General features: G+C 45.5%; 1 protein-coding gene across 3 annotated transcripts in view; it reads right to left on the reverse strand.

The window, feature by feature from the left end:
• Window positions 1–2,339: 2,339 nt before the first annotated feature.
• ADAMTS14 (ADAM metallopeptidase with thrombospondin type 1 motif 14) overlaps window positions 2,340–26,478 on the reverse strand; it is a 143,457-nt gene continuing 119,318 nt past the window's right edge. For 2 of the 3 annotated variants that reach the window (XM_075934972.2, XM_075934973.2), the window contains 11 exons: window positions 25,369–25,544; window positions 20,657–20,790; window positions 19,670–19,793; window positions 16,884–16,967; window positions 14,533–14,696; window positions 13,497–13,662; window positions 11,640–11,772; window positions 10,741–10,948; window positions 8,458–8,587; window positions 7,461–7,571; window positions 2,340–6,371 (listed from right to left, as the gene is read on the reverse strand). In XM_075934972.2, coding sequence (XP_075791087.2) covers window positions 5,740–6,371; window positions 7,461–7,571; window positions 8,458–8,587; window positions 10,741–10,948; window positions 11,640–11,772; window positions 13,497–13,662; window positions 14,533–14,696; window positions 16,884–16,967; window positions 19,670–19,793; window positions 20,657–20,790; window positions 25,369–25,544 — 2,062 coding nt within the window. In that variant the 3' untranslated portion in view covers window positions 2,340–5,739. The remainder of the gene's footprint in view (window positions 6,372–7,460; window positions 7,572–8,457; window positions 8,588–10,740; window positions 10,949–11,639; window positions 11,773–13,496; window positions 13,663–14,532; window positions 14,697–16,883; window positions 16,968–19,669; window positions 19,794–20,656; window positions 20,791–25,368; window positions 25,545–26,478) is intronic. The other variant, XM_075934971.2, reaches the window with a different exon arrangement.

Below are 26,478 nucleotides of genomic sequence, written 5' to 3' on the forward strand. Positions count from 1 at the left end.
AGTACTGGATCTGGTTTTGCAAAACAGGGATGTAGGACCTCACCAACATCAAACAAATGCCCCACTCACTATAGATCTGTGTACACTACACAACAAAACCATTTCAGGGCCATCAATCACATCAACTGTTACTACTTTTGCAGACCTATCTTGATACAGCCACACACAATCTTTCTTACAATTGTTGTTGTACCAGTGGGTTCCAGGCGCCTTGAAGCACCATTTGATAGAGCTCAGTAATACTGTAGGGAATGAGAAGATGGGGTAATTTCCAAATCTGGCTCACTGCACTATGGAACATAGGAGGCAGGAATGGGTGCACTGGTGTAACTAAGCCTACAGCTTCCTGCTCAAGCAGCGGCAAACTACAGTAGACTGTGCTTTCAGCCAGTCTTGAGACAAAGACTTGCTCCCAGATGTTGTAATGCAAAACTCAAACAACACTTAGGACAGCTGTTGTGTGGAGTGCAAGGGCTTGCACATGTCCTGCTATCTGAAGATACTCCAGCCAATGATTGTTATCAATCTTTTTAATGCTTGATGTGAACAAACTTTGTGTGGGGAAAAGAGCAAATGTGTTGTATCCGCTTGAGAGAAAAGTTTTACTTCAGAGGGAACAAGCTGAAGAACTGCCCATGTTCATCTTAATCCCAACACTGTATGGAGTGTCACAGGCCACAGAACTAACTGGAGAGATATATGTTACCGCCCCCACTAGAGTCCAGTTTCCTCCTCTCACCTTTTCCCTGTGGGTTCAAAGCAAAGGCCACAGGGTTTTCTTTTTTAGTGCATAATTTCTATTTATTGTGTGCTGTTTATATAACGTGTCAAACCCAAATCCTGATCTCAGGGCTTTCAGTATCACTCTACATCTGACAGGTTCCCAGACCTTAACCATGCTGGTGTTCGGAGAGTAATTGTTGGCTATATGGAGAACTACTCCTACGCCGCCCCAAACTCCCCAGAAGCTGGGGCTGATGTGGAGGTGCGGCATTCTGCCACTGCTGAACCTGCTCACAGTACTAATCAGGGATGATCACTGGCTACCAACAGGAACTGTAGAGGATGATGCTAGTATTTCCCAACCCGTTCCTCCCAGTGGATGTTGCCATCAAGGTAATGTCCCTTGGTGGGAGATATAAGCTTCAAAGAATTTTCTTTAAAGAGTAAACAACACACAAAATTAAGGTTATCTTTGGCATAATAAACACTCCCTTAAAGAGTTCATAATGACATTTCAATTAGAGGGACAAACCACTAATATGTGCAGTTTGGAGTAAGAAGTCATCTAAGGGCCAGGTTCTGATTTGTTACACCAGTATAAATCTGAAGTAAGTGGGTTACTTTAGATGCACAGTGGTGAAGCTGTTACCAGAAGTGGGCCCAATATCTTCAGCAAACCTATGAACAGGTCCATGATGGTTCCTGAAACGTGTGTGCCTCTATGACAGACATCCTATTACTGCATGTCCTTACGTATTTGTTATTATTTTTAAGAATGCTTGTTTGTTACATTTCAATAAGAAGTCTGCCATGGTTTGGCATGAAATTTACTAGCTCCCTGGATCCAAGGCACCTTTGTAAGCCAATCGGTTTTTTGCTTTTACTAAACCCATTTTATATACCCTATGGGCTCGTCTACATTGGCCCCTTTTCCGGAAGGGGCATGTTAATTTCAGAGATCGTAATAGGGAAATCCGCGGGGGATTTAAATATCCCCCGCGGCATTTAAATAAAAATGTCCGCCGCTTTTTTCCGGCTTTTAGAAAAGCCGGAAAAGAGCGTCTACACTGGCCCCGATCCTCCGGAAAAAGCGCCCTTTTCCGGAGGATCTTATTTCCACCTCAGCTATCCCTGCCCTGTCTCAGGTACAGAGAGACAGTTCTCCACCCATCTTCACAGCCACGTGTAAGGGTGCAGATAATCACTTCCAACCCAGATACTCAGCATTTTTTGCTTTAGCCTATAATGTCACAAGTCTTCTAGGGTATGTCTACACTACCACCCTAGGGTGGTAATGTAGACAACCGGAGTTCCAAATGAAGCCCGGGATTTGAATTTCCCGGGCTTCATTTGCATAAAGCCGGGCGCTGCCATTTTTAAATGTCCGCTAGTGCGGACTCCATGCCGCACGGCTACACGCGGCACAGACTAGGTAGTTCGAACTAGGCTTCCTAGTCCAAACTACCGTTACTTCATTTTTCACGAGGAGTAACGGTAGTTCGGACTAGAAAGCCTAGTCCGAACTACCTAGTCCTTGCTGCGTGTAGCCGCGCGGCACGGAGTCCGCACTAGCGGCCATTTAAAAATGGCGGCGCCCGGCTTTATGCAAATGAAGCCCGGGAAATTCAAATCCCGGGCTTCATTTGCAACTCCGGTTGCCTACATTACCACCCTAGTTCGAACTAGGGTGGTAGTGTAGACATACCCCTAGAGCAGAAGGTAAAACATGGAAAAATGTAAGAGGCAGAAAAGAAAGAACCATTTTCACTGCTCCCCTTTCCTTCCAAAAGGCCTCAAAGAATTTCATTAATTTAACAAATTATTATGTTTTTGGGTGTTTTTACCCCTTTTATCACTCTTGTGTGTGTGTATATATATATATATATATATATATATATTGCATTCATATTATAGAGTCCCTCTTATTCCAAACACATCATTTAAAAACAAAGCCTTAGAAGCACTAACCAACAATATATGGATATGAATGGGATACACCTTGTATGGGTTAAGTTTAAACCCACAATGAAACAGACACATACACCCTCCACGTAGGTAGATAGCTGGGAGACGTTTAAGGGACCATACTTATAACAAGCCTAAGAGAGCCCAGCCAGTAGTTCTGAAGTGTGTTGGTGGAGGGATTGAGTTGGGGGACACAAGAACACCACACAGAAACTGAAGAGAGACAATAACAGAGAGGCACAGAAAAACCAAGAAAGCCAGACAATAGCCGGTGAGCAAAGTGTGACCCTGGACAAAGTTAGTGAGAAAAAAAATTGGGGCCCGCTGGCTAAGGAGGCTTGGGACACTAAGCGAAGGAAATACTCCTTTTGCTCTTGGTTCCTCCTAGGATCAGAGAAAGAGGGCTGTGCACGTTCCTTGTAAATAAACAAGACAGCAGCAAAGAAAATACCAGACTCCATCAATTGTTTCTCCCAGCTGGAACATCTCCAGGGCCCTGAAGGGAACAAAAGTATCTTTCTTTTCACAGCATTGGTAAGGCCGTCTTTAGGGGGATGTGAGACCTTGAACAACACTCCCCATTCACCCCAGGCCATGCCCCTTCCCACCCCGCTCCCACTCCATCTCTTCCCCCAAACCTCCTCCCCTCATTGACGCAATCTGGGGAATTACTGAGAGCTAGGGCTGGGGCTGGCAGCAGAGTCAGGCCCCCTACAAACACACTCACCGCAGCAGAGGGAAGTGGAGTGACCTGGCCCCAGCCCACTCCACCCTTCGAACCCAGCTCCCAACCATGTCACTTGGAGGAGTGGAGCAGGCTAGGGTCAGGTCACTCTGCTTCCTGCCACGGAGACCAGGCTGGCAGATGGTGGAGTAGAGCAGGCTGGGGTCTGGGCTACTCTGCTTTCTGCTGCCTCGGTGAAGTGAACAGGCTGGGGCTGAATTGTTCTGCTTCCCATGGCTCCCACCACTGCTGGTGACTGTGGAGGCAGGCCCAACTCCTGCCGCTGGCACCAAACCCCCTTGTAATCTCCCAGGCCACCCTAGGCCCTGTGGGGTCTCCCAAAGCATGGGGGCTGGGGCAGCTGCCCCAAACCTTCCTACAGATGTGATGACTCCTAGCACTGGTTTGAGGCAAGTGAGCAGCGTGGTCTCTGACTCAAGGAGAAGGTTAGATAGGACCCTTCCCTTCAGGTAGCTTGGCACTTCTTACAAAGGGCTGAACTTCCTCTGCAGCCAAGTCAAGAGACGGTCTGGGCTCAGCCCTTCCCATGAGGCATGAGATCGTTCTAATGCTTTCTGAACTCTGACCTGTCCTTACCTCTCTGGGGTGGGCAGTCCAGAGTCTGCAGGAATATTGCCAATCAGCTGACCACCACTCTTCTCTGCACCAGTGACAGATACAGGGCACAATCCTGCTCCCTCTGAACACGGCAGGGAATTGTGCCACTGAGCTCAGTGGGAGCAAAAGCAAGCCCACTGTAAGCATCAACTTCGGAAAAATGTATTTTTGAGAAATGATTTGCAGCCGAACTCATGTCTCACCATCCATCTGCCACGCATGGCCTCTCCCTTAGACCCTCCTGTTCCAGCCATCTTGCCTACTTTATTCTCTTTGGCAGTGATCCCTCCCCTGCCTTTCCCCAACTGTTATTTTGTCTAATTTGGGTCCATCATGTCCAGATTAGGCCTGGCTCCTGCAAAGCACAAACACCAGCTCCAATCTTCACCTGCCACTGAAGTCAGCCCACTCAGGAGCTGTTCAGCACCTTGCCTGCTCGTGGGATTTTTGCCACTGATTTCAGGGGGAGCAGGAACAGAGTCACATGGGTAAGTCCACGCCAAATGTAAACACTCAGGGCTGGCCTGTGTAAGTTGCCTTGGGCTCAAGGGGCTCAGGCCACAAGCTATTTGATTGCAGTGAAGATGTTTGGGGGGGGGGGGGCTTGAGCCTGGGCTCTTAGCCCCTCCCTACCCAGGGGGTCTCAGCAAGAATCAAAACAGCGCCCCCCCCCCCCCGTTCCAGACAGTGTTTGAGGATGAGCACACACACCCCCCACAGCCAAATGAAGAGAAGTGCATTGCAGGAGTCACAAGTCACTAGCCAAGCTGCTCTGCACAGGGGCTGCTCTCCTCTTTCCCAAACAGAGGAATCTGTAACATATTTATGTATTGAATTCCCTGATTTTCGCTGCAGTTCACTCCATCCTTCTTCCTCCATTTCTGCCTTTCTTTGGAGACTGGCCTTGCTATTGCCTCACTGTGTAGGGCTTCCATACACAAACACAGGCTGCCAGCCTTGAAAGGACACCCTACCCAGCTGGAGACAGGTTGTGAGCACAGTGCTCCAATGACCACGCTCCTCCTCCCAAAGAAACCAAACACCCCTGCATTGTCCCACCCCTCTCCCAGCTGGGCCAGGATGCTGACAGCTCCTCCCCAACCCTGCTTTTGAAACAGGATCTCCCCATCCACGAGTATGGAGTACAAGTCCATCTGGCCTGCTGTTCCCCTGTCCCCTGCTCTACGCCTCATTGAGGTTAAGAATAGAAAATCTATTTGCAGCACCATTTCCAAGAGGATTTCAGAGTCCACTATGGTCCAAGCCACATGGATAACAGCAGCAGATGAGTGCGGACTGGGCTGAGAAGGGGCAAAGGTTGTTTCTGTTGCATTTTGTTTTATTGCTCGAAATATCTCTTTGTAGCACCTTGGAAGGAAATGCCTCCTGGATTCAAGCCAGTCTCTGAGGTAACCAGGTGTGGGCTACACAAGCTATGCCCGCTCAGCCACTGTCTGTGGTTCATTAGCAACCCAGTGGCCACTGCTGTTCTGTCCTTTTGTTTGATTCTTTGAGCTGATTTATTTTTTGATATTCCAATAAAGAATTTAAAAGTGCCACGGCTGAAAATTCATAAAAACAAAGCCATATTTTCGGAAGCCTTCTGTTTGGTTTTTAAATATGTGTCTCAGCCGTTTCTGGAAGTCGCTCAGAAACATGGCTGCTCTGCCCATGTAAACCATCGCCAAGAGAGATGTTGGGGAAATGTTTCATGTCACAACAGGGGAGGAGGCCCTGAGACTGTTCCCCAGCTGTTCGGATCCTGTACTGAGCCTTCGGTGTCGTGCTATGCCCTGGGATGGGACAGAAGAATCACTTTCACTGTGTGCACCAGCAGAAGGTTTGTTCAAGGCAGGAGGGAACCACTGAAAGGCAGTGCTGCCCCAAAGTTCCCCAGGACTCTGCCCTGCTGCAGCCTTCCGGCTAGGAGGTAGTAGTCTTGAGGAGTCAACTTGGGAAGTATCATCAATTGAAATGCCCCGCGATGGGGTGGCAGCTTTAGCCCAAGAGGTTCCATGGGCAGCTGAACCTTCTGTGCTGGACTGCTGGACATGAGCAGCCTGGGACCCATCTGTCTCTTTGGCAGCTGTGCTTTGTGTCCTATGCAGGCGGTGCTGGGCAGTGGGATGAAAGGGCATTGGTGTAACCAGGCTGGGAGAGAGAGCACCCTTGGGAGTTCCAGTCTCTGAAGCATCGTGGTCTACAGTAGGTGGCACACTGGGGGTGGAGACTTTTTTGCCACAGGACTCACAGCAGAGTTTGTTGTAGCCAGGGATGGAGCAGTAGCGAGCCAGAACTTCCATCTGGCAGAATATGGACTTGTCCCCAAGGCAAGGCTCTTCTGTGACAAGCATATGCATAAAGAAGACAGTGAGTGTAACCAGGACATACAAAAATAACGAGCACGACATATCCAAAATCACTGCATACATGGGTTTCCAATTATCCCATACAGCTGCTGTCAGCTGAGACAAACAGGAAAGGGAAGAAATTATAGAAATAAAGTAAGCAGTGCCCAAGAGCAGTGCCCACCTTCTTTCTAAACAAAGACACAATGCCCATAATGACAGAAGAGTTGAATTGTATGTCCGGATCTTGCTATTTAATAGGGAAATCCTTGCAACTGAATAATAAGGGCCACTAGGTGGCACCCTAATTTCAGGGTTATGGACAAAGGTGATACCTTAATTGTCAAGGGATGTGATAAACTGACAGCTGAGTGCTCTCCCATCAACTCTGGTACTCCACCAAAACGAGAAGAGTAGGCAGCATTGACGGGACAGCATCAGTTGTTGACTTACTGCAGTGAAGATACCATAGTAAGCTGTCCTATGTACACTGACTTTAGTTACTTAATTCACATAACCTGAAGTTGTGTAACTTAGGTGGACAGCCGGGTTGTGTAGACAAGCCCTCAGAAGAGATTCTGAGTCTTCTTCCAACTTGAGCAGGGGAGCAGGGAGGTGGCAGGGAAGAAATGGGGAAGAGAACTAATGACACTTGAACAGTGTCACAAAGGTCTGTTTTCTGAACAGGTATCTCAGGTGAGTGCTGAATGCTGACTTTAGAGAGGGGCAAAGAGCAGCATGAGTGGCCTAACTTCAGTCTCACTAGGCATGAAACAGAGAGATGGTGGGGCACTTCCCAGCTAACCCATCTTAGCGTGGTAGCTGACAACTTCAGAGTGCAACCAAGCTACGCTTATATTCTCAACTGGTGTCCACTATGGGGCATTAGCCTTTTGATTTCCCTTTGAGAAAGGTGTCCATTAGCCTCCAAAAATTGGTGTCCTCCATTAAGTTATTTCCACTTCAGTCATGGAAGAGGAAGAGGGCGACTTATAAATATTTAATAGCAGAATTCTTACTGAGTAATGCAGGCAAAGAGACTTCTGCTCCAAGAGACAAACTTAGGAAGAGGGGAAACTTACTTGAAGATATCTTGTTTACAGGATTCTTGGGCCCATCCTGGGGCACCCACTGTACTTTCGGAGTCACATGATCACTGGTGTCTGCATTTGCTGCAATATTCGGTAGCTTTCCTGTATGTAGATACAGGCCAAAACAATTTGTCATAAAAATTAGCCACACAGAGGCATTTCTACAATACAGTGTGTAGTGTATGTGCTGGGGAGAGCTCCTTGCCCCAGCTCTTGTCTTCTAGAGATCTGTCAAGACTTTTAAAGTAAAAAGGGTTTCAGGTGCCTCAATTTTTGGATGTGCAACTTGAGCACCTTAAAAAAAGACCTAATTTTCTGAGAGCAGGTGTTTGGCTTTCTGAAAATTAGACCCCTTTAAGGAAACTTAGATTGGGCACCCAAAAACTAAGGCATCCCAAATCACAGTTAAAAATCTCAGCCAAGTATTAAAATAAGTTTGATGGTCTCACCTTAATCATCCATTATTCCCACATTGCAACACCATCAGAAAAATGTACATGACCTCTGGTCCTAAAGAGAGGATGAAGACTGGAAAGACCAGGAGTGCTGTACATTTTGGCAAAGTTATTCTTATATGCTAAATTGTTTCCTTGCTGGTCCGCAAGGTCACTTGTGATGTTGCCATTGTTCCATGAACATCCCCCTGAAGCTGATGGAACATCAGGGCTTATTGATTAGTACATTTAGAGCACAGCACAGGTACTCTATCAAGATAGTAACAGCAGCTGCCGTAATTGAAGCAAATGGGAACGTGTGACTTCCTGTACCTAGGGTCGTGGATTTTCAGGAACAACTTGAATTTTTAACGTATATCTTGTAACACCTTCTTCTGCTCCTGAGCATGTAAACTACATCACCTTCCCTAGCCTTACACATCAGTGAAATAGACCTGCTAAGTGCAAAGGGGTCCAGCTTTTACTACATCACTGATCATTTCTCAGTTTGACTCTAGGAGAGTCTGCTCCAGTGACATAGCGGCTCCTCTCACCTGGGCACACTGCCATTTTGCAGACTTGGACAGTCTCAGGTTTCTCGTCCTCACATTGCCCGATGCTATTGTCACTGGCCTTGCACACCACCTGGCGCTGCTGCATGCCTTCTCCACAGCTGACTGAGCACTGTATCAAACCACCAAGGGGGAGAAAAAAGACACCTATCAGTGATGGGGAGGGGGAGTGAGTGGATGGAGACATCAAAATGCAACAAGGGGCTTCAAAAAGTAGTGAGTGTGTGTCTGTGCACATGTGCAAGACTACGTATATAAACACCCAACTAAAGGATATCTTCCTGGCTCTGGGAAAATTTGTCTTCTTGCCTAGATACTGCTAAACCTTCCAAGGCAGAATGACTTTCCTCTTCATATCATAACAGTTATTTCTGGAGATGAAAGGTGTGACTCTCTCAAATACACTGAAGCACATTAAATACCAAATATTTCCCTCTAGGTTTGATACCACTGGTCACCCATAATAAGTGCCCTCTCTATTCCCACATACCTACCTTGCCACCAGTGACATAGTTTTCTTCTGGGCTAGCCGGAGGCTTTACCCTGCCCACCTACACACCCTTGTCTATTCTAAAGGGACTACATGGAATTCAACTTTTCTCTTGTCTTCCTACAAACCCAAACAATGTTTTCACCTGTTCTCAGTGCCATTATCGAGTTCACTATAGAATTTACTTGCTTTCTAGGTGATTTGCATTAATACAGGACTTATCATAGAATCACAGAATAGTAGGACTGGAAGGGACCTCGAAAGGTCATCGAGTCCAGTCCCCTGTCCTCATGGCAGGACCAAATACTGTCTAGACCATCCCTGATAGACATTTATCTAACCTACTCTTAAATATCTCCAGAGACGGAGATTCCACAACCTCCCTGGGCAATTTATTCCAGTGTTTAACCACCCTGACAGTTAGGAACTTTTTCCTAATGTCCAACCTAAACCTCCCTTGCTGCAGTTTAAGCCCATTGCTTCTTGTCCTATCCTCCGAGGCCAGGAAGAACAATCTTTCTCCCTCCTCCTTGTGACACCCTTTTAGATACCTGAAAACCGCTATCATGTCCCCTCTCATTCTTCTCTTTTCCAAACTAAACAAGCCCAATTCTTTCAGTCTTCCTGCATAGTTCATATTCTCTAGACCTTTAATCATTCTTGTTGCTCTTCTCTGCACCTTCTCCAGTTTCTACACATCTTTCTTGAAATGCAGTGCCCAGAACTGGACACAATACTGCAACTGAGGCCTAACCAGCGCAGAGTAGAGTGGAAGAATGACTTCTCATGTCTTGCTCACAACACACCTGTTAATGCATCCCAGAATCATGTTTGCTTTTTTTGCAACAGCGTCACACTGGTGACTCATATTTAGCTTGTGGTCCTCTATAACCCCTAGATCCCTTTCTGCCGTACTCCTTCCTAGACAGTCGCTTCCCATTCTGTATGTGTGAAACTGATTGTTCCTTCCTAAGTGGAGCACTTTGCATTTGTCCTTATTAAACTTCATCCTGTTTACCTCAGATCATTTCTCCAATTTGTCCAGATCATTTTGAATTATGACCCTGTCCTCCAAAGCAGTTGCAACCCTTCTCAGCTTGGTATCATCTGCAAACTTAATAAGCATACTCTCTATGCTGATATTTAAATCGTTGATGAAGATATTGAACAGAGCCAGTCCCAAAACAGACCCCTGCAGAACCCCACTTGTTATACCTTTCCAGCAGGATTGTGAACCATTGATAACTACTCTCTGAGTACGGTTATCCAGCCAGTTATGCACCAGCCTTATAGTAGCCCCATCTAAGTTGTATTTGCCTAGTTTATTGATAAGAATAAACCTCTAGGGTCCAATCCAAAGCCCAAGGAATTCAATGGAAATCTTGCTATTGACTTCACTGGGCTTTGGCTCAGGCACTTAGAATGAAATAGCTCTCCAGATAATGTTACACTGTGTGTGCTGTATAAAAATATCCTCCTTGACTGAGAAAACACTCTCAGCACCACATAAGAGAGGTTTCAGTGCTAATCCCCAGCTACTCAGCAAGGCCACCAAGTACCAAAGATTGCTGAGTTATCCTTAGCAGGGAAGCCAGTTCTTTTGAAAGTAGGGTACCAAGATAGAAGGGTACCAACAGGATACCGAGATAGAAGATGATCGTGCTTTCTGGGGCTTTTGAATCAGGAAGCAAACAACTACAGATCTGCAGATCCTTGGAATAAAAGCTTTATTCTGTCCCAACATCACATTCATGACAGAACCTAGGCTTACTCACCTGAGACCAGGCCCCCATCCTCCACTGGGCTGGACAGGGCAATCGGCTACAGGCCCTGCGTGTGTCCGGGCGATCTCCTGTGCAGTATTTGGTGTGCACCGTCCGGTTTGTGCCATTTACAAGGTGATGGACACACTGCACCACCCTTAGCTGAACTCCTAGCTTGCCACAGGACTTGCTGCAGGCTCCCCATTCCTCTGCCATCCAGCTGAATCATTAAAATACAGCACTGTCAAAGGGCTGAGGGGGAGAACAGTTGGACTTTTTCAGATTCTGATTGGCTTATCTTTCTGGAGACTTGAGGTCACAGATTAAGAGTCCTTGGAAGAGATCTGGAAGCTCATATACTCAGCTGTAGCATAGTCTTCAGATTAAGGAGCAAATCCTTGGCAGGTGTAAATCGAGACAACTCCACTGAATCCAATGGAGCTACTTGATTTACAGAAACTGAGAATCTGTCCCTAACAGCTTTACAGTTGGGTTTTGTGCTGATCAAACATGTTAGACTCTAGATGGCCAAACAATGGCAAGTTTGTCTTGGTCCTTCCAGGACAGCCTACATAACCCATTAGGAATGGTTATGCTTTCCATGACCTATGTCTTGGTCAGTTTCCTTGCACATGTACCTGCCTTATACAGACAGTACTGGGTCGCCAAGATGTTTTCCTTTTGTACTTTTCAGAATGGGTCTATTAGCAGGGGGAGGGATTTAACAGAAAACAACACATTCATTGCAGTATTTGGATCCCTCCACCTCTTTGACATAGGCAGGAGGAGGGAGAAGGGCACCTCATGGTAGCTCTGGCACCAACACCAATAATGGAAACTGATCAGTGCCTCCTGCCTTAAACCTGAGCACTTTCATGCAGGCACTGCAGACAGAGCACGAGAGAACTCACACTGGCTGGGAGCACTCCTGAGGGTTACATCGCCTCCGGATTGGCTTTGGTTTCTTGCCATTATCACAGAAGTTTCGATGCACCATCCGGTTATCGCTTTTCCTCCGACAGCCATACTTGGTGTACTGGATACCTGAAAGAAGCACAGACAGAACAACACACAGGGAAGAAGTGAATCGCCAGTACACACACAACAGGAACTTCCTTAAGATTTATGGGACTCTATGCAGTACTGTTAAATAGGTGACTCTATAGCCAATGGCAGTGCAAGGGGGAGGGACAATTTTTAAATACTGGTTGGACCTCCCTGGTCTGGCAGCCTTGGAACCTGACCGGTTTCAGACAAGGTCTGGAAGGGAGAGGCAGCCTCCTCATTGGGCTCCTCTCCCAGTCTTCTCCTGGCAGCCCTCCTGCCCTTGTGGCAGCCCTGCCACCCTGTCGGAGCTCCCAGTGGCCCTACCAGCCTCGCAGCAACCCTGCCTGAGTTCCCAGCGGCCCTGCCAGCTGTGAGCTCCCCTGCTCATGAGCTCCAACCCCTCCTCCTCTCCCCAGCTGTGGACTCTGGTGCCCCGCAGGCTCCTTCAGTTGGCTCCAATCCAAGCAGTCAGCAACCTCTGCTGCTGGGGCTCTCTAATCCTGCAACATCTGTGCTCCTGCCAGACCACAGATATTGTTGGACCAGAGAGTCCTGGATCACAAAGGTTCAAGCTGTATATGATTTTATAATCTTCAACAACATACTAAAATTTTAAAGCAAATTTGAAATTAAGGACCAATAGATTAACAGTAAATTCAGAAACTGACAGTATATACCTGTTAATTGGCTTCCCTACCACTTGAATGATTCTTTCATGGGCCATTTCACTTTTAAATTAACTAACTCATCTCCAGAAAAAGAGTCACTAGGCTGCAATTGCCACAGAACAGAAATAGAAGGAGCAGATAGGTGCACATTAAGACCCAGTGGTGCCACACATTTTCGGGTGCCTTATGCAGCTGGGTGAGAATGACCTTGACACACAATTTGGTTTAGAACTCCACCTTCATGACCATTAGTTGGATCCCACTAACTAGCTCCTCTTGCTTTTTTTCTGCTATGACTTTGCACTCAAACAACGGAGTTCAGCATGTCATACAAAGAGCCATAATGCAGCCAGACAATACTTCCTCTAGGAGTCTATACACACACAAACCCAGCAAATATATTTGCAGTCAACAGGGAGATAATGAAGAGATATTGCTACCTCAGTCTACAATACCTTGGTCATTCCCATATTCCTGCCTGACACATACGGTTGCTAGCTGCTATGTAGGCAAAAGGTTATGTCATTTCATCTCTGGAAAATTAGAACTGGATTCCTGAATGTATCCTGACAGCAACCAAGTTCTGCTCAGACACAGTGTGAGTGTAAAAGGGAGTAGCTCTAAGTAGGCCATTGCCACAAGGTGCCGTTTCTTATGTGTGAATGTTGTTTTTGCATAATCGCAGGTGCACTAGAAATTTTTGTAATCTCAGTTAAGGAAATCTTCCTGTGACACTCAAATTACCAGGTTCCATAAAGCCCTAGAAATCTTAAGCAAATTGGAGCATCAGATGAGGCATCCAACCATATTTAAATAAAGCAGTTTATCAAAGCACTGCCAAAGGATGTTAGATTGTCTTGCAAAGCATTCTGGAATGTAAGACTTAGAATTGCCAAAGAATAGAGAATATGGTAATTAAGGTATATGGAAATTTAGAACCCAGAGGTCTAGTATGACTCTTACTATCCTACAGGTCCAAGAAATATGATAGTGACATACAGGCAATTGTGTATAGGTATCACATTTTTACAGACATATAAAAGAGAACCAGACCTCCTCCGCATGCCTTTGAGCACTGAGACCAGCTCTTGAGGGCCCATTCATAAGAATCCATCTCTTCAAGAAGAACATTATTGTTTCCAATCACTGGCAGCAGGTCTTCATGGATAATGTACTTATACATCAGGCTGCTCTTGGACTCATCTTCCTGTGGAATAACCTGGGAACAGAGAAAGAAGAAAGGCAGTATAGAAGGAGCAAAGACAAGAGAAAGAGAATGAAATTGTGGGAAAGGATGATAGAGGAAGGAGGAGAGTAATTAAAAGAGGATACAAACCATGACAATGTAGCATGTAGATACATTACATAAAAAGTAGAAGAAAGAAGAAGAAAGTAACAAGAAAGAAATTGAACAAGTATCATAGGTAGGAAAGAGAAAACTTTTAATTAATATGAGGAACTCTTGATCCATTCAAAATATTTCAATTAAATCTAAAATGACTTGAAGGATTCTTGAATACTCACAGAACATGCTTTGTACTGGACCACTGCGCACATGCAGAACATGCCCATGATACATGCTGAAACTCTAGATTTCATACACAGAACCTACTCCCTTGTTTGCATAAATAGGAACCTATATTATAACTTTTAACACACAAGGAAGCATAGAAGCATTGTTCGTAACAGTCTATACCAGTAAGTGAACATGTAATCCAAGAGATTGGGGGAAGGGAGGATGAGTTTTTCATCCATGAAGGCATAGGGAATCTAGATATTTAACTCCCATTAATGCGTGTATAAGCCACAACAGAGTGTGTATTGGTAGGCAATGATTTTATGCTTTGATTCTGAATATCTTGAAGTATCTTATTGCCATTAGAATGTGGCTAGTTGATTTCAATTATTTTAATAACTTTTAAGAGTTTTGTGGGATTTACATCATTTGTGCGTCCACAGTGAAGTTCCTCTACTCCATTCAACATTCTGTACCAAGCTCTTGTAGAATTTGTAACTGTGATTGCACAGCGTGCTCTGCTATATGATGTGTGCCCATCATATCTCGACAGGACAAGCCAGTGTGACTCACCAGCACACTGATTGCTTCATGCAGGGGACCACTGGTTTTCAAGCTCTCCTTGCCATTCTCAATGGTGTATTCCCACTCCAAGCCCATCTCAATGAAGGTTTTGCTTTTGGCTTCCTTGGACTTGGCATTAAGGATGAAGTCACCACTAGCTTGATTCTTTACAGCTGGAAAAAGAAGCCCACAAAGTAATTTCCCCCTGTCAAAGTCCTTTAGGAACAGAAAAATGAATTGTGAGCATAATGCATGGGAATTTAACTGACCAGAAAAAAATCCCTAAGGATGGGCATTTTATGGATAGACCTTCACGGTGAAAATATTCCCTATGGCAGGCCAGATATTTATATAAAATATCTCAGTATTCAGGCTCAGACGGTTGGTCTTTTGAAAATCTGGCCAAAAATGTCACTGTGGGAGCAGCTGGGAGCTGAACAATCTGGAAAATCCGGCTCTGGATTCGGTGCCAAAATAGGAGCTCAGCATCTGCAACTCTGGCCCCGTATATTAATTGTATATTATCAACTGCAAGCAAAGGGAGTCCTATTAGTCTTTTCATTGTGGCCTAGTCCTCTGCCAGAAGGGCAAAAGTAACCTCATTCACGGGTGAGAGCTAGGGCTGGACTATGCCAGAGGTCAATGCACTACATCTTTTACAGAAAAAATCTGGGTTCAATTAGTAGCTTCAATGGCAAGTGAAATGGGTTTTCCCACATCACAAACTGACCATTTAAGATAAAATCCCTAGGAATTTACATATGGGGGGCCCCAAAAAGAGATAGCAGAGATGCTGTAGCTCAACAGTGAGGTGCACTGGCACAGCTGTCTAGGGCCTAGGATTAGAACTGCAAGGTGTATGCCGGCTGGAACTGAGAGGCCCTGGCAGAGGACTCAGACCCAGAATTCAAGGGGCCACACATGCAGATGAACAAGGTTGTGAGCAACTGCTCATGGAAGAGCCTGTATATGTGCCCCTGAATGAACAGGCATGTGTGTTTAAGGCTGGTGATCAAGATAGGAGTCTTGGCAGGCAATAACCCTTTAAATGCGTAAAATCTAAGTGACCAAGCTCCACACAGTCTGTGCCCCTCCCGCCAGTATCTCTTATTTCCCCACCCTGTAAGAGAATCAGACTCCCTCATCTCTGCATGGTCCCCCTGCTTTCTTAATGTTAACTCTCTTCATCTTCTCTAAACAGTCAGTCTGGTTTGACAGTGTTGCTGACATACCAATCTCTCTGACATTCCAACTCATCTTCTGAATTAATGGTCTTCTGAGCAGAAAGAAAACACACAGACACACACACACCCTTCCTATGTCTGAAAGAGATTTGGCTTCAAGGCCCAGCCCTCGGAGACTATACCTCACACAGAGGAGCATTGTGTGAGTTCGCACTGAAGGATCACACAGGCAGGGCTCAACTTGCCAACAACACTGGAAGGTTCACTAACAAGGATTTCTGGAGACAGCAGAAAAGGAGAGCGGCAAATTGAGATGCAGGAGGCTGGGGAACAGCTACTCCATCTTCACTCTGTGCCTCCCTGACCTTGTTTTAGCAGCACAAATGGGCTATAAATCTGGCTTAGCAAGATACGTGGGCTTCCCCATCTGTGGAGAAATCCTCAAGCAGCCCAGAGCCAGCATAGCTGCTCCTACACTACCCCCTATGCCCCTAGTACAAACATGAGTGGTTGGGGAGATGTCCCTTACCATTCTTCTGCTTCTGAAATGTGCCAGGCACAGAAGGCTTCATTCCAAGGATCTGACCCTAGGATTTTATATTTTCTTTTTTTCTCAGGTGAGTGGTAGTGCTTATGCAAGCGAAGGAATAGAACTATTGGCTAGCACCAGCCATGACGAAAGGCAAATATTGTACAAATTCTTTGGCCTGCTGGCCCCAGTTTTGACATCATACCTCAATTGTATCACAGAACACACCTTGCTATTCCACTCGTGGGCATCTCCCCCTGCCAGTTCTGCCAATATAGTTCATTTTGTCACCACCCTCTGTTATTTCGTCACTTGGCTCCTCCTAAGCAGAAGCTCATAGTCACACAGAAATGGGCTAAATTGTCTGGCAGTTTTGTGATAAGAGCAAACATTCGTCTTCTCTGACTTTTGTGCAAGAAAGTGAACTGAGAGCTACTCCTTTTACTGAGATCTGGGTGATAAATCATACTTTTACACTCAGTTTCCCATTTTATCCATGCACCTGAATATTGTGTACACTTCTATATATACTTGGAAAGTATGACTACCACATTTATTTTAGACCTGAGCCTTAAACGTTTCTAGGCCAAACTAGCTAAGTCCTAGTCTCTGAGCCTGTCTGTGCTCTCTGGTTGTTCACTACTCACCAATGCTATGGGAAGCTGGCTCCATCTCTTCTATCTGAATGTGTCTGGCCCCAGCCGGCATCTCAAACATTTTCAAAGCTCCTACTGAAAATTAAACCAAAGTAAAGCATTCTCAAAACTGACAGCAGAGCAGTCAAGGTTAAATTCTGTGTTACATTCCCACTAGGTTTTGAAGGATTCTTCAGTGAGCAAAAGTAAATGAAGAAGATCTTTAGAGTTGGTGCTTTTTTCACCTGTTGCTTTTGCTGATCTTTGTAAAAGATTGGTTTATATAACTCTATGTTTGAAGGATCAGCCCCAACCCAACAGTGCTAATCATAAATACAGCAAAACACTAGGAGGCAGTTTACTGAGGTAACAGGAAATCTATGTTTGTATTAACTTATGGGTCAAATGCATGATCCAGTCATTTAATTCAACTAATCATCAACAAAATGTGGATTCTAGAATGTATGTGAATCGGAGTTGTTTGCCCTCCCATTCTGCAGTTCTCTCATAACTCCCTGTTTCCTCTCGTGAAGCTTCCCCAAGATTTAACTAACAGTCTCCTAGCTCCCCTTCTTCTCCCTACTTCTTACTTCAATGAGAGCTCTAGCTTCCTGTCACTCTCTTTCTGATTATCCCAATCCTGCAAAACTTCTCGTCTCCTGATCAGGTTCTCAGCATTCTGTGGCTAACCTTTGCATTCTTCCTTGCACCTATCACATCTCTCCCTTCTTGCAACACCATGTTTCTCTAAAATGGCTCTTGCCTTTCCACTCTTTTGACCTTCTCCTAACCCCTGGAAAAGATCAGGTGAATAGGTAAAACCTTATTTTCACATGGATTGCTAAAGTTACAACAGCATCTTCAGCACTCTTATGGAAAGCAGTACCCTCAGCAAAGCTTTTTCTCACTTCCTTCATAGTGTTTTATTAGAGGGGTCAGACTCCAAGAAGCAAAATACCTACATGAGGATGGCAGTCTTATAACATGCACTGAAGATGGCAAGGTTGGAGGCGGCTCAGGCTGATCTACCACAGAGGCAAGCTCCATAACCTTCACAAGGCACAGCAGAGAGCTAAACGAAGCTGCCACCTGTGGGCCCAGATAGGGAAGCAGTAGCTGAGATAGCCTCTTCCCAGCACATCAAGGCTACATCTACACTGGCGGCTTCTTGCACAAGAACAAATGTTCTTGCACAAAAACTTGCCGGGTGTCTACACTGCACATGTGTTCTTGCGCAAGTAAATGTACAGTACAGCGTCGGAAAACAGAGCTTCTTCCGGAAGAGTTATTCCTCTCCCCACGAGGAATAAGCCCTCTTGCGCAAGAGCTCTAGTTGCCCATTGATCAGGCTCTGGTTGCCTGTTGAGTCCAAGGCTGGGGTGATCCTCCAGAAAATGCTTGGGCTACGTCTACACTGGCAGCTTCTTGTGCAAGAACTGTTTTGCAGAAGAGCTCTTGCGCAATAGGGAAGTGTAGACAGGCAATATGAATTTCTTGCGCAAGAAGCCTCTAGGGCTAAAATGGCCATCAGAGCTTTCTTGCGCAAGACAGCATCCACACTGCCATAGACATTCTTGCGCAAAAGCACATCTCTTGCGCAAAAGCACATGCCAGTGTAGACACGCTCTTGTGGAAGACTTTTGCACAAGAACTCTTCTGCAAAACAGTTCTTGCACAAGAAGCTGCCAGTGTAGATGTAGCCCAAGGGTTTTCTGGAGGACCACCTCAGCCTTGGACTCAACAGGCAACCAGAGCCTGATCTGAAGTCAGCAGGCTTTGGAAGATGCTGTAAAGTTCTCATCTTCACAACATCTTCTGATGAGGAGTTCCACAAGTTGACTGTGTGCTATGTGAAGAAAAACTTCCTTTTGTTTGTTTTAAACTTGCAACCTATTCATTTCATTTGGTGATCCCTACCTCTTATGTTATGCCAGTCTGTGCAGTTTAACATTTAATTCACCATGGTGTAAGAACCGTAACTTCTCGGCAGTTTTTTCCTCTAGTGCCTTACATCAGTGATGGGCAATAGCTTGAATCATCATAAATAGCCAGATAATAGTCAGACAGAAAGAAATAGATCCCATAAATAAGTAACTGTAATTAACTAAAGAAATGATGGGACCCTCACTCAGTTAACACAAGACCAAGCACAGCTGGGAGCTATCACATTGTCAGTTACTGAGGACCACACCCTCAGGTACTGTCAACCAGCAGAGCACCACTGAAGTCAGTAAGTAATGATACGCTGATGACTGTCACTTCTGAGCATATGCCCATTAAATTTCTGGGCTTTAATGGTGTTTACCTAGTGTCTACAGAGTAAGGCAAAGGTCTACTCCTCTTTTTCAATATGTTTTTTAAATTACAAAACACAAAGCCTGTATGCAAGAGCCTGTTAAGTAATGTGCCACTGGCATAAGCAAGCATTCTGAGCCTATGGATACTCTTGTGGCTAGAAAGACAGTCTTCATTTCAGCAGCAATACCACTCTAACCATCTTTCTGCTCTGAGTTTGTAGACTGCTTGTCACAATGGGCTCCTTGCAAACAACTAAGGCCCTTAGGCATTACGGTTAATACAAATAAACCCTACTACTACTGATAATAAACTACGAGATGTAGTTGTACATCTCATACATCATATCGTATATCTGTAGGACCAATGGTCTTCAACAGAGCTTACTCTAGAATAGGTTTACACAGGCAGAGCTGAGAGTAAGTTTTACCCTGGTTATATTTGTTATGTGCAAACGTGTATTAAAGCTATACTCTTCCCCTACTCTGGGGCCAGACTCTCACCTGGCTGCTTTGGAGACTTGATGAAAGTTCCTTTCACCGTCCGGCAGTGGGAATTGTCACCCCCACAAACACCACACTTGTCATCCTGCTTTAAGGAGCCAATTTCCTTGTCACATCCAACATGCTGTCACCAGAGGGAGAAAAAGAGATTATTAAAAAAAAGATCATATATGTAGAGCTTCAAAATTCAAGGCAGGCAACACACCTCATAGCTAACCCTGCACATTAGCCACCTTCCAGCCTGAAAGCAGTATAAAAGCTGTGGAGATGTATATGGCAGGGGAGCATGGTAGTGACTTTTCAGTGCAAGCCTTCACAAAATTCTGCCAGTTGCTGAATCATCAGTCACTCACATCATGCCAATTGGGGAGACAAATCTGATATCCTATGCCCTACTCCTTTTATGGTGCTCAAGAGCTTTTAGGCTGATGCAACTCTTTAGGGTTGTCCTGGTTCAAGTCTCTTTTCCTCTTGACCACCATAAGATAGCTCCAAGTCGTGTTCCCCGCCCCCCACACACACATGTGAAAGCTCCAAGTCCAAAGCTGGATACCAGCTTTGGATGGAAGTCTTAGCCCCTCTACCAGTATGATCAGTCACTCCGCAGTGGAAACCCCTCTGAGTCTCTGTTTCTGACAACAGTGTGATGCAATAAAACAACCTGGAGCAAAGTATCTAATGGGCTTCCTCACATTGCAAGTGCCATGCACATGAATTGTTTCTTACACATGCATAGCTTTCCTATCATTTTGATTGCTAGAGAAGCCAGGGTAAAAGCACACCTGAACCTTTTCTATATTTGCTTCTCACACAGTGCTCCAGTTCAGAAAGGAATTTTAGACTTCTATAGAAAAGTATGAAAAAATGTATAAATGTTTAAGATTTTGCTGACTCCAGAAAGGTGCATGCTTGCTCTTTCTCTTTTCCTCTCATTTGAATAGTGGACAGGCCAATACTGTTAGGCCCCAAGTCTGGTGACATACGTACCACACAATCCCCCCGGACACAGACGCTGTATTGGTCTCTGTAGCTGCATCTGGTACCATCATGAACCACCTGGTTCATGAACACCACATCTCCTGTTTCCTGTGACTGACAAATCAGCTCACACTTCTGAGCATCTGCAGCAAAACATTGGAAAACCCATGTCCATGGACGCACAATGGAGTCAAAATTATCTTCATAAGAGGAATTTGCTACTTTTGATTAGAATATTCTCCAGACCCATTCCCTTCTTATCTCCAATTCCCTCCTACTTTTGCCACTGAGTATTCTATATTCTCTTACAACAAATTTAGGCAGGTGAATGTTAACCACAACTTATTAAAATCTGACTTTGGCAGAGCCAGCAAATGAAGTGATCCAGGCCCGCCAGTAGGAGAGGGGAAGAGGGCAGTTGCTGCTACTGTGGCAGCTGGAGCTCTGGGGCCCTTTAAATTGCTGCTGGAGTGCCACTCTGCATGGCTCTGAAGGCTGGGGGAGGGAGGTCTCTGCACCACACTCTGGGCAGTACTGAGGGCTGGCTGACTCTGGCCCTGACCCTGGCCCTTCCACTCTAGGGGTATGTCTACACTACCCTCGTAGTTCGAACTAGGAGGGTAATGTAGGTATACCACACTTGCAAATGAAGCCCGGGATTTGAATTTCCCGGGCTTCATTTGCATAAGCAGGGAGCCGCCATTTTTAAAACCCCGCTGGTTCGAACCCTGTGCAGCGCGGCTACACGGGGCACGAACTAGGTAGTTCGAACTAGGCTTCCTAGTTCGAACTACCTAGTTCATGCCCCGTGTAGCCGCGCTGCACGGGGTTCAAACCAGCGGGGTTTTAAAAATGGCGGCGCCCCGCTTATGCAAATGAAGCCCGGGAAATTCAAATCCCGGGCTTCATTTGCAAGTGCGGTATGCCTACATTACCCCGCTAGTTCGAATTAGCGGGGTAGTGTAGACATACCCTCCGTTCTGACCCTTCTGGGGATGCAAAGTTGCCCCCCATACCTTGCCCAGCAGCCAAAGAAACTATTGGGCCCCCAGAGTGACCTTAAAAGGCATACTTTCTGCCAGGGGGGCAAAGGGGACACTGCCCCAGGGCCCAGTATTTCAAAGGGGCCTGGAGCTCTGGGTCCCTTTGAATTGCTCCAGGCTGTGCTAAGGACAGACTGTCCTTGGCCCTGCCCCTTCCGCCCAAGGCTCTGCCCCCCACCTTGCCCCTTGGCCCATGGTGGCTGTTGGCCCTGCTGTAAGAAGGACATGACTGGGCAAGCTACTTCAACACCTTGTAGAAATCTGAAATTATTCTGTATGTAATGAAACACCAAACTCTGCCTGCAGATTCGCACATGCAAATACCACTGACATCCTCGCAACTGCCAACACATTAAGTCAGCTGGTATTTGCTTCCTTAAATACAATGAGAGTTGTGCATATCTAAGGACAGAATTTGCAGCGTAAAACAATACGTTATGTTATGAAAAGATTGTAAAAAAGGGACAAAAAGCCAATCTAAAAAGAGCAGACAGATACATTTATATTTAAAACACATAGAGATCTTGAATCAGAGATCCCTATGGTTGTGTCTAAACTACATCCCTCTTTTGACAGAGGGATGCAAATTAGACAGTTTGAAAGTGCAAATGAAGCGGGGATTTAAATATCTTCAAAAAATGAGGTGTACAGGATCTTTTGAAAAAGCGTGCCGTTTTTGAAAGAACCGCATCTAGACCGTGTCATGACGTGGTTATGCAAATGAAGCGCGGGATATTTAAATCCCCGCTTCATTTGCACTTTCAAAGTGTCTAATTTACATCCCTCTGTCGAAAGAAGGATGTAGTTTAGACACAGCCTATGGGTGAAAGATGGTGGGGGAGAGATCAGAGAACTGGTTATAATTCCCTTATTCTGCTGGCTTGTCTTCACTCTCCCCAACCATGATGTCAGTAAGATCAACTTATGGACTGCATCAAGGAACACCCAAGGCACATGGTCCTTATATATCTGAAAATCAGTTTGCGTATATCTACACTTACACTCTCTTTTGAGAGAGGGATGCAAATGAAGCCAGGATTTAAATATCCCGTGCTTCATTTGCATATTTGCATTATGGCACTATTTCGAAATAACAGATGCTGTTAAGACACGGTTATTTCGAGAAAAAACCTTCACTCGAAATAACCCTTATACCTGATACAATGAGGTTTACCAGTTATTTCGAGAGAAGGGTTTTCTCTCGAAATAATTGCGTCTTAACAACATCTGTTATTTCGAAATAGTGCTATTTTGAAATAGCACCATAACACAAATATGCAAATGAGGCACAGGATATTTAAATCCCAGCTTCATTTGCAATTTCAAATGTCTTCATTTGCATCTGTCTCTTGAAAGAGGGTGCAAGTGTAGACATACCTTTAGATGCAGAGGTCTTTATTTCCCTTGTAATTAACGCAAAGAGCAATTTCCTGTTGTATTTTATGTGCTTGAATGAGAGGAAAATGATCAGGAATAGTCAGCATGGATTCACAAAGGGCAAGTCGTGCTTGACCAATCTGATTAGCTTCTATGATGAGGTAACTGGCTCAGTGGACATGGGAAAGTCAGTGGATGTTATATACCTTGACTTTAGCAAGGCTTTTGATACGGTCTCCCACAATATTCTTGCCAGCAAGTTAAGGGAATGCGGATTGGATAAATGGACGGTAAGATGGATAGAAAGATGGCTAGAAGGCCGGGCCCAGCGGGTAGTGATCAACGGTTCGATGTCAGGATGGCGGTCGGTTTCTAGTGGAGTGCCCCAAGGTTCGGTTCTAGGACCGGTTTTGTTCAATATCTTTATTAATGACCTGGATGAGGGGATAGATTGCACCCTCAGCAAGTTTGCAGATGACACTAAGCTAGGGGGAGAGGTAGATACGCTTAAGGGCAGAGATAGGGTCCAGAGTGACTTAGACAAATTGGAGGATTGGGCCACTAGAAATCTCATGAGATTCAACAAAGACAAGTGTAGAGTCCTGCACTTGGGACGGAAGAATCCCAAGCATAGTTACAGGCTGGGGACCAACCAGTTAAGTAGTAGTTCTGCAGAAAAGGACCTGGGGGTTACAGTGGATGAGAAGCTAGATATGAGTCAACAGTGTGCCCTTGTAGCCAAGAAGGCTAATGGCATATTAGGATGCATTAAGAGGAGCATTGCCAGCAGATCCAGAGATGTCATTATTCCCCTTTATTCGGCTTTGGTGAGGCCACATCTGGAGTACTGTGTCCAGTTCTGGGCCCCCCACTACAAAAAGGATGCGGACGCATTGGAGAGGGTCCAGCGGAGGGCAACCAAAATGATTAGGGGTCTGGAGCATATGACCTACGAGGAGAGGCTGAGGGACTTGGGTCTGTTTAGTCTGCAGAAGCGAAGAGTGAGGGGGGACTTGATAGCAGCCTTCAACTTCCTGAAGGGAGGTTCCAAAGAGGATGGAGAGAGGCTGTTCTCAGTAGTGACAGATGGCAGAACAAGGAGCAATGGTCTCAAGTTGTGGTGGGAGAGGTCCAGATTGGATATTAGGAAAAACTATTTTACTAGGAGGGTAGTGAAGCATTGGAATGGGTTACCTAGGGAAGTAGTGGAGTCTCCATCCCTAGAGGTGTTTAAGTCTCGGCTTGACAAAGCCCTGGCCGGGTTGATTTAGATGGGATTGGTCCTGCCTAGAGCGGAGGGCTGGACTTGACGACCTTCTGAGGTCTCTTCCAGTTCTGATTCTATGATAAGGGGATGGTTGGATGAAATAACATGATCTTGGTAACTAATTGACCATTCATTTCCAGTTGGAAATAGGTCAATGGAGGGATGATAGGAGTTGCTATAGGGAACTTTCTGGGTGTCTGGCTGGTGAGTCTTGCCCACATGCTCAGGGTTTAGCTGATCGCCATATTTGGGGTCAGGAAGGAATTTTCCTCCAGGGTAGATTGGCAGAGGCCCTGGAGGTTTTTCGCCTTCCTCTGTAGCATTGGGCACAGATCACAGCTGAAGGACTCTCTGCATGTTGGGGCCTTCAAAGTATTGGAAGGCTTCAATATCTGAGACATAGGTGAGAGGATTATACTAAGAGGGGTGGGTGAGATTCTGTGGCCTGCATTGTGCAGGGGGTCAGACTAGATGATCATAATGGTCCCTTCTGACCTTAAAGTCTATGAGTCTATGAGTCTATGAGTGCTTGTGGTGTCCCTAGCTCTTGTAGTGGAAACCCTCAACACAGACCTCTGTAAGTAAGAGATGGTGATTTTGGAGAACCCGAAGGACTGGTGATGGAGTATGGAGCTTTTCACCCCTTGTCTTTAAAGAGCACTGAAATCAGACACGTATGAAAGATATCACAGAAAAACCAATTCAATTTTTTTCTCTTTAAATGACAACACGGCTTTGATAGTGTCCTAGCAAGGTGGAAGAGATAATCAAGTATACTTGTAGGAGCCACTGCAGTAGGCAAACAGTGGTGGCAGCAGTGTCATTCCAATAGCAAGGAAAAAACCCACAGAGGCCATAAATTGTGGTAACCCAGAGCCAATTCCAAAACTGTCCAAAGAAACAGCTATCCCCATTACTATACTGTAGCCTCTCCAATCTCTTCTCAATGGTCCCCTGAAGATGTACACAGCCCACACACATCTGGTCAATGGCTACACTAGCACTGCCTGGCCAAATGCTCCATTTCCACTCACCATCGTGGTGCTCATAAGGAAGCCAGGTGTGTTTGGAGTTCTGGTGGGTATAGTAGGAGTTCCGCTTAGAACACTGCTGGGCACGGAAATCTTCATAGGGGCCATGACACTCTTCAGTATTGCATACCTGGTACTCATAGATGGCGCCTGGACAATGGCGCCCACCATAGGCTGGACTAGAAAATAAAAAGGGGAATAAAGAATTGTGAAACTATTTCAGCAAGGGGTGATGCACCACAGTTCTACTTGGGTTTGTGTGAGACAGGCCTTCATGACTGACTCTGTGAAGTCTGGAAGTTCCTCTGTTCTAGAACAACAGCATGAGGACCCAGGAAAACTTTAACTCTAGTAACACTGTCCAAAGATCTCTATGAAACCTTTTTTCTCTTTACGTGACTGACTTTCCCATAGCCAAGTCTAAACTATGCTCACATTAAAGGACAAACACCTATACATATGCACAGAAAGACCTATTTATATCGTGTTAGTCACTGAAAGCACCAAAGTGGGGAGCCTACAATTCATACCTACCACTATCAACTTTGTGCCAGTTTGAGAGTCCATGGGAGCACACTTGGCTCACAGGTTAGGATTTTGATCCCCTGCCAGCAGATAAGAGCAATGAAGTGGTACAAAGTACACATGCATAGGCATAACTGCTAGCTGCTATCAACAGGCTACTGAACCAAGAAGCTGGGTTCGAGCTGTTTGGAGCCCATCTGCCTTGACAGCAGTTCTTAATGTTGGCTCTCCTCTGGGTTGCAGGAAGGTGACCAGCTCAGTTTGATTACGTCAAGCTTCAATCCTATTAGGTGCATGTGAAGACAAGAAGTTAAACAAATTGTATCTCAGTGTTTAAATTAGGGATTATAGCTGGGATTTTCAAAGGAGCCTAAGGGAGCAGAAGACAAATCCTATAGGAGCTAAGAGCCTAATTCCCTCAGGCTCCTTTGACAATCCCATCTTATATATTTGACCATAAGAGCTGCCCATGACTTATAGTACAGAGCTGAGCTATAGAACAGATGGACAAGCATATGACTGAAGTTTGCTAGGCACTGGGAAAGAGAGTTCCTTTAATGCTCTGGCACTCAGTGCTGTGGTACATAG

Source organism: Pelodiscus sinensis, chromosome 8, assembly GCF_052426305.1.
Source record: "Pelodiscus sinensis isolate ZL-2025 chromosome 8, ASM5242630v1, whole genome shotgun sequence".
NCBI classification, from domain to species: Eukaryota; Metazoa; Chordata; order Testudines; family Trionychidae; genus Pelodiscus; species Pelodiscus sinensis.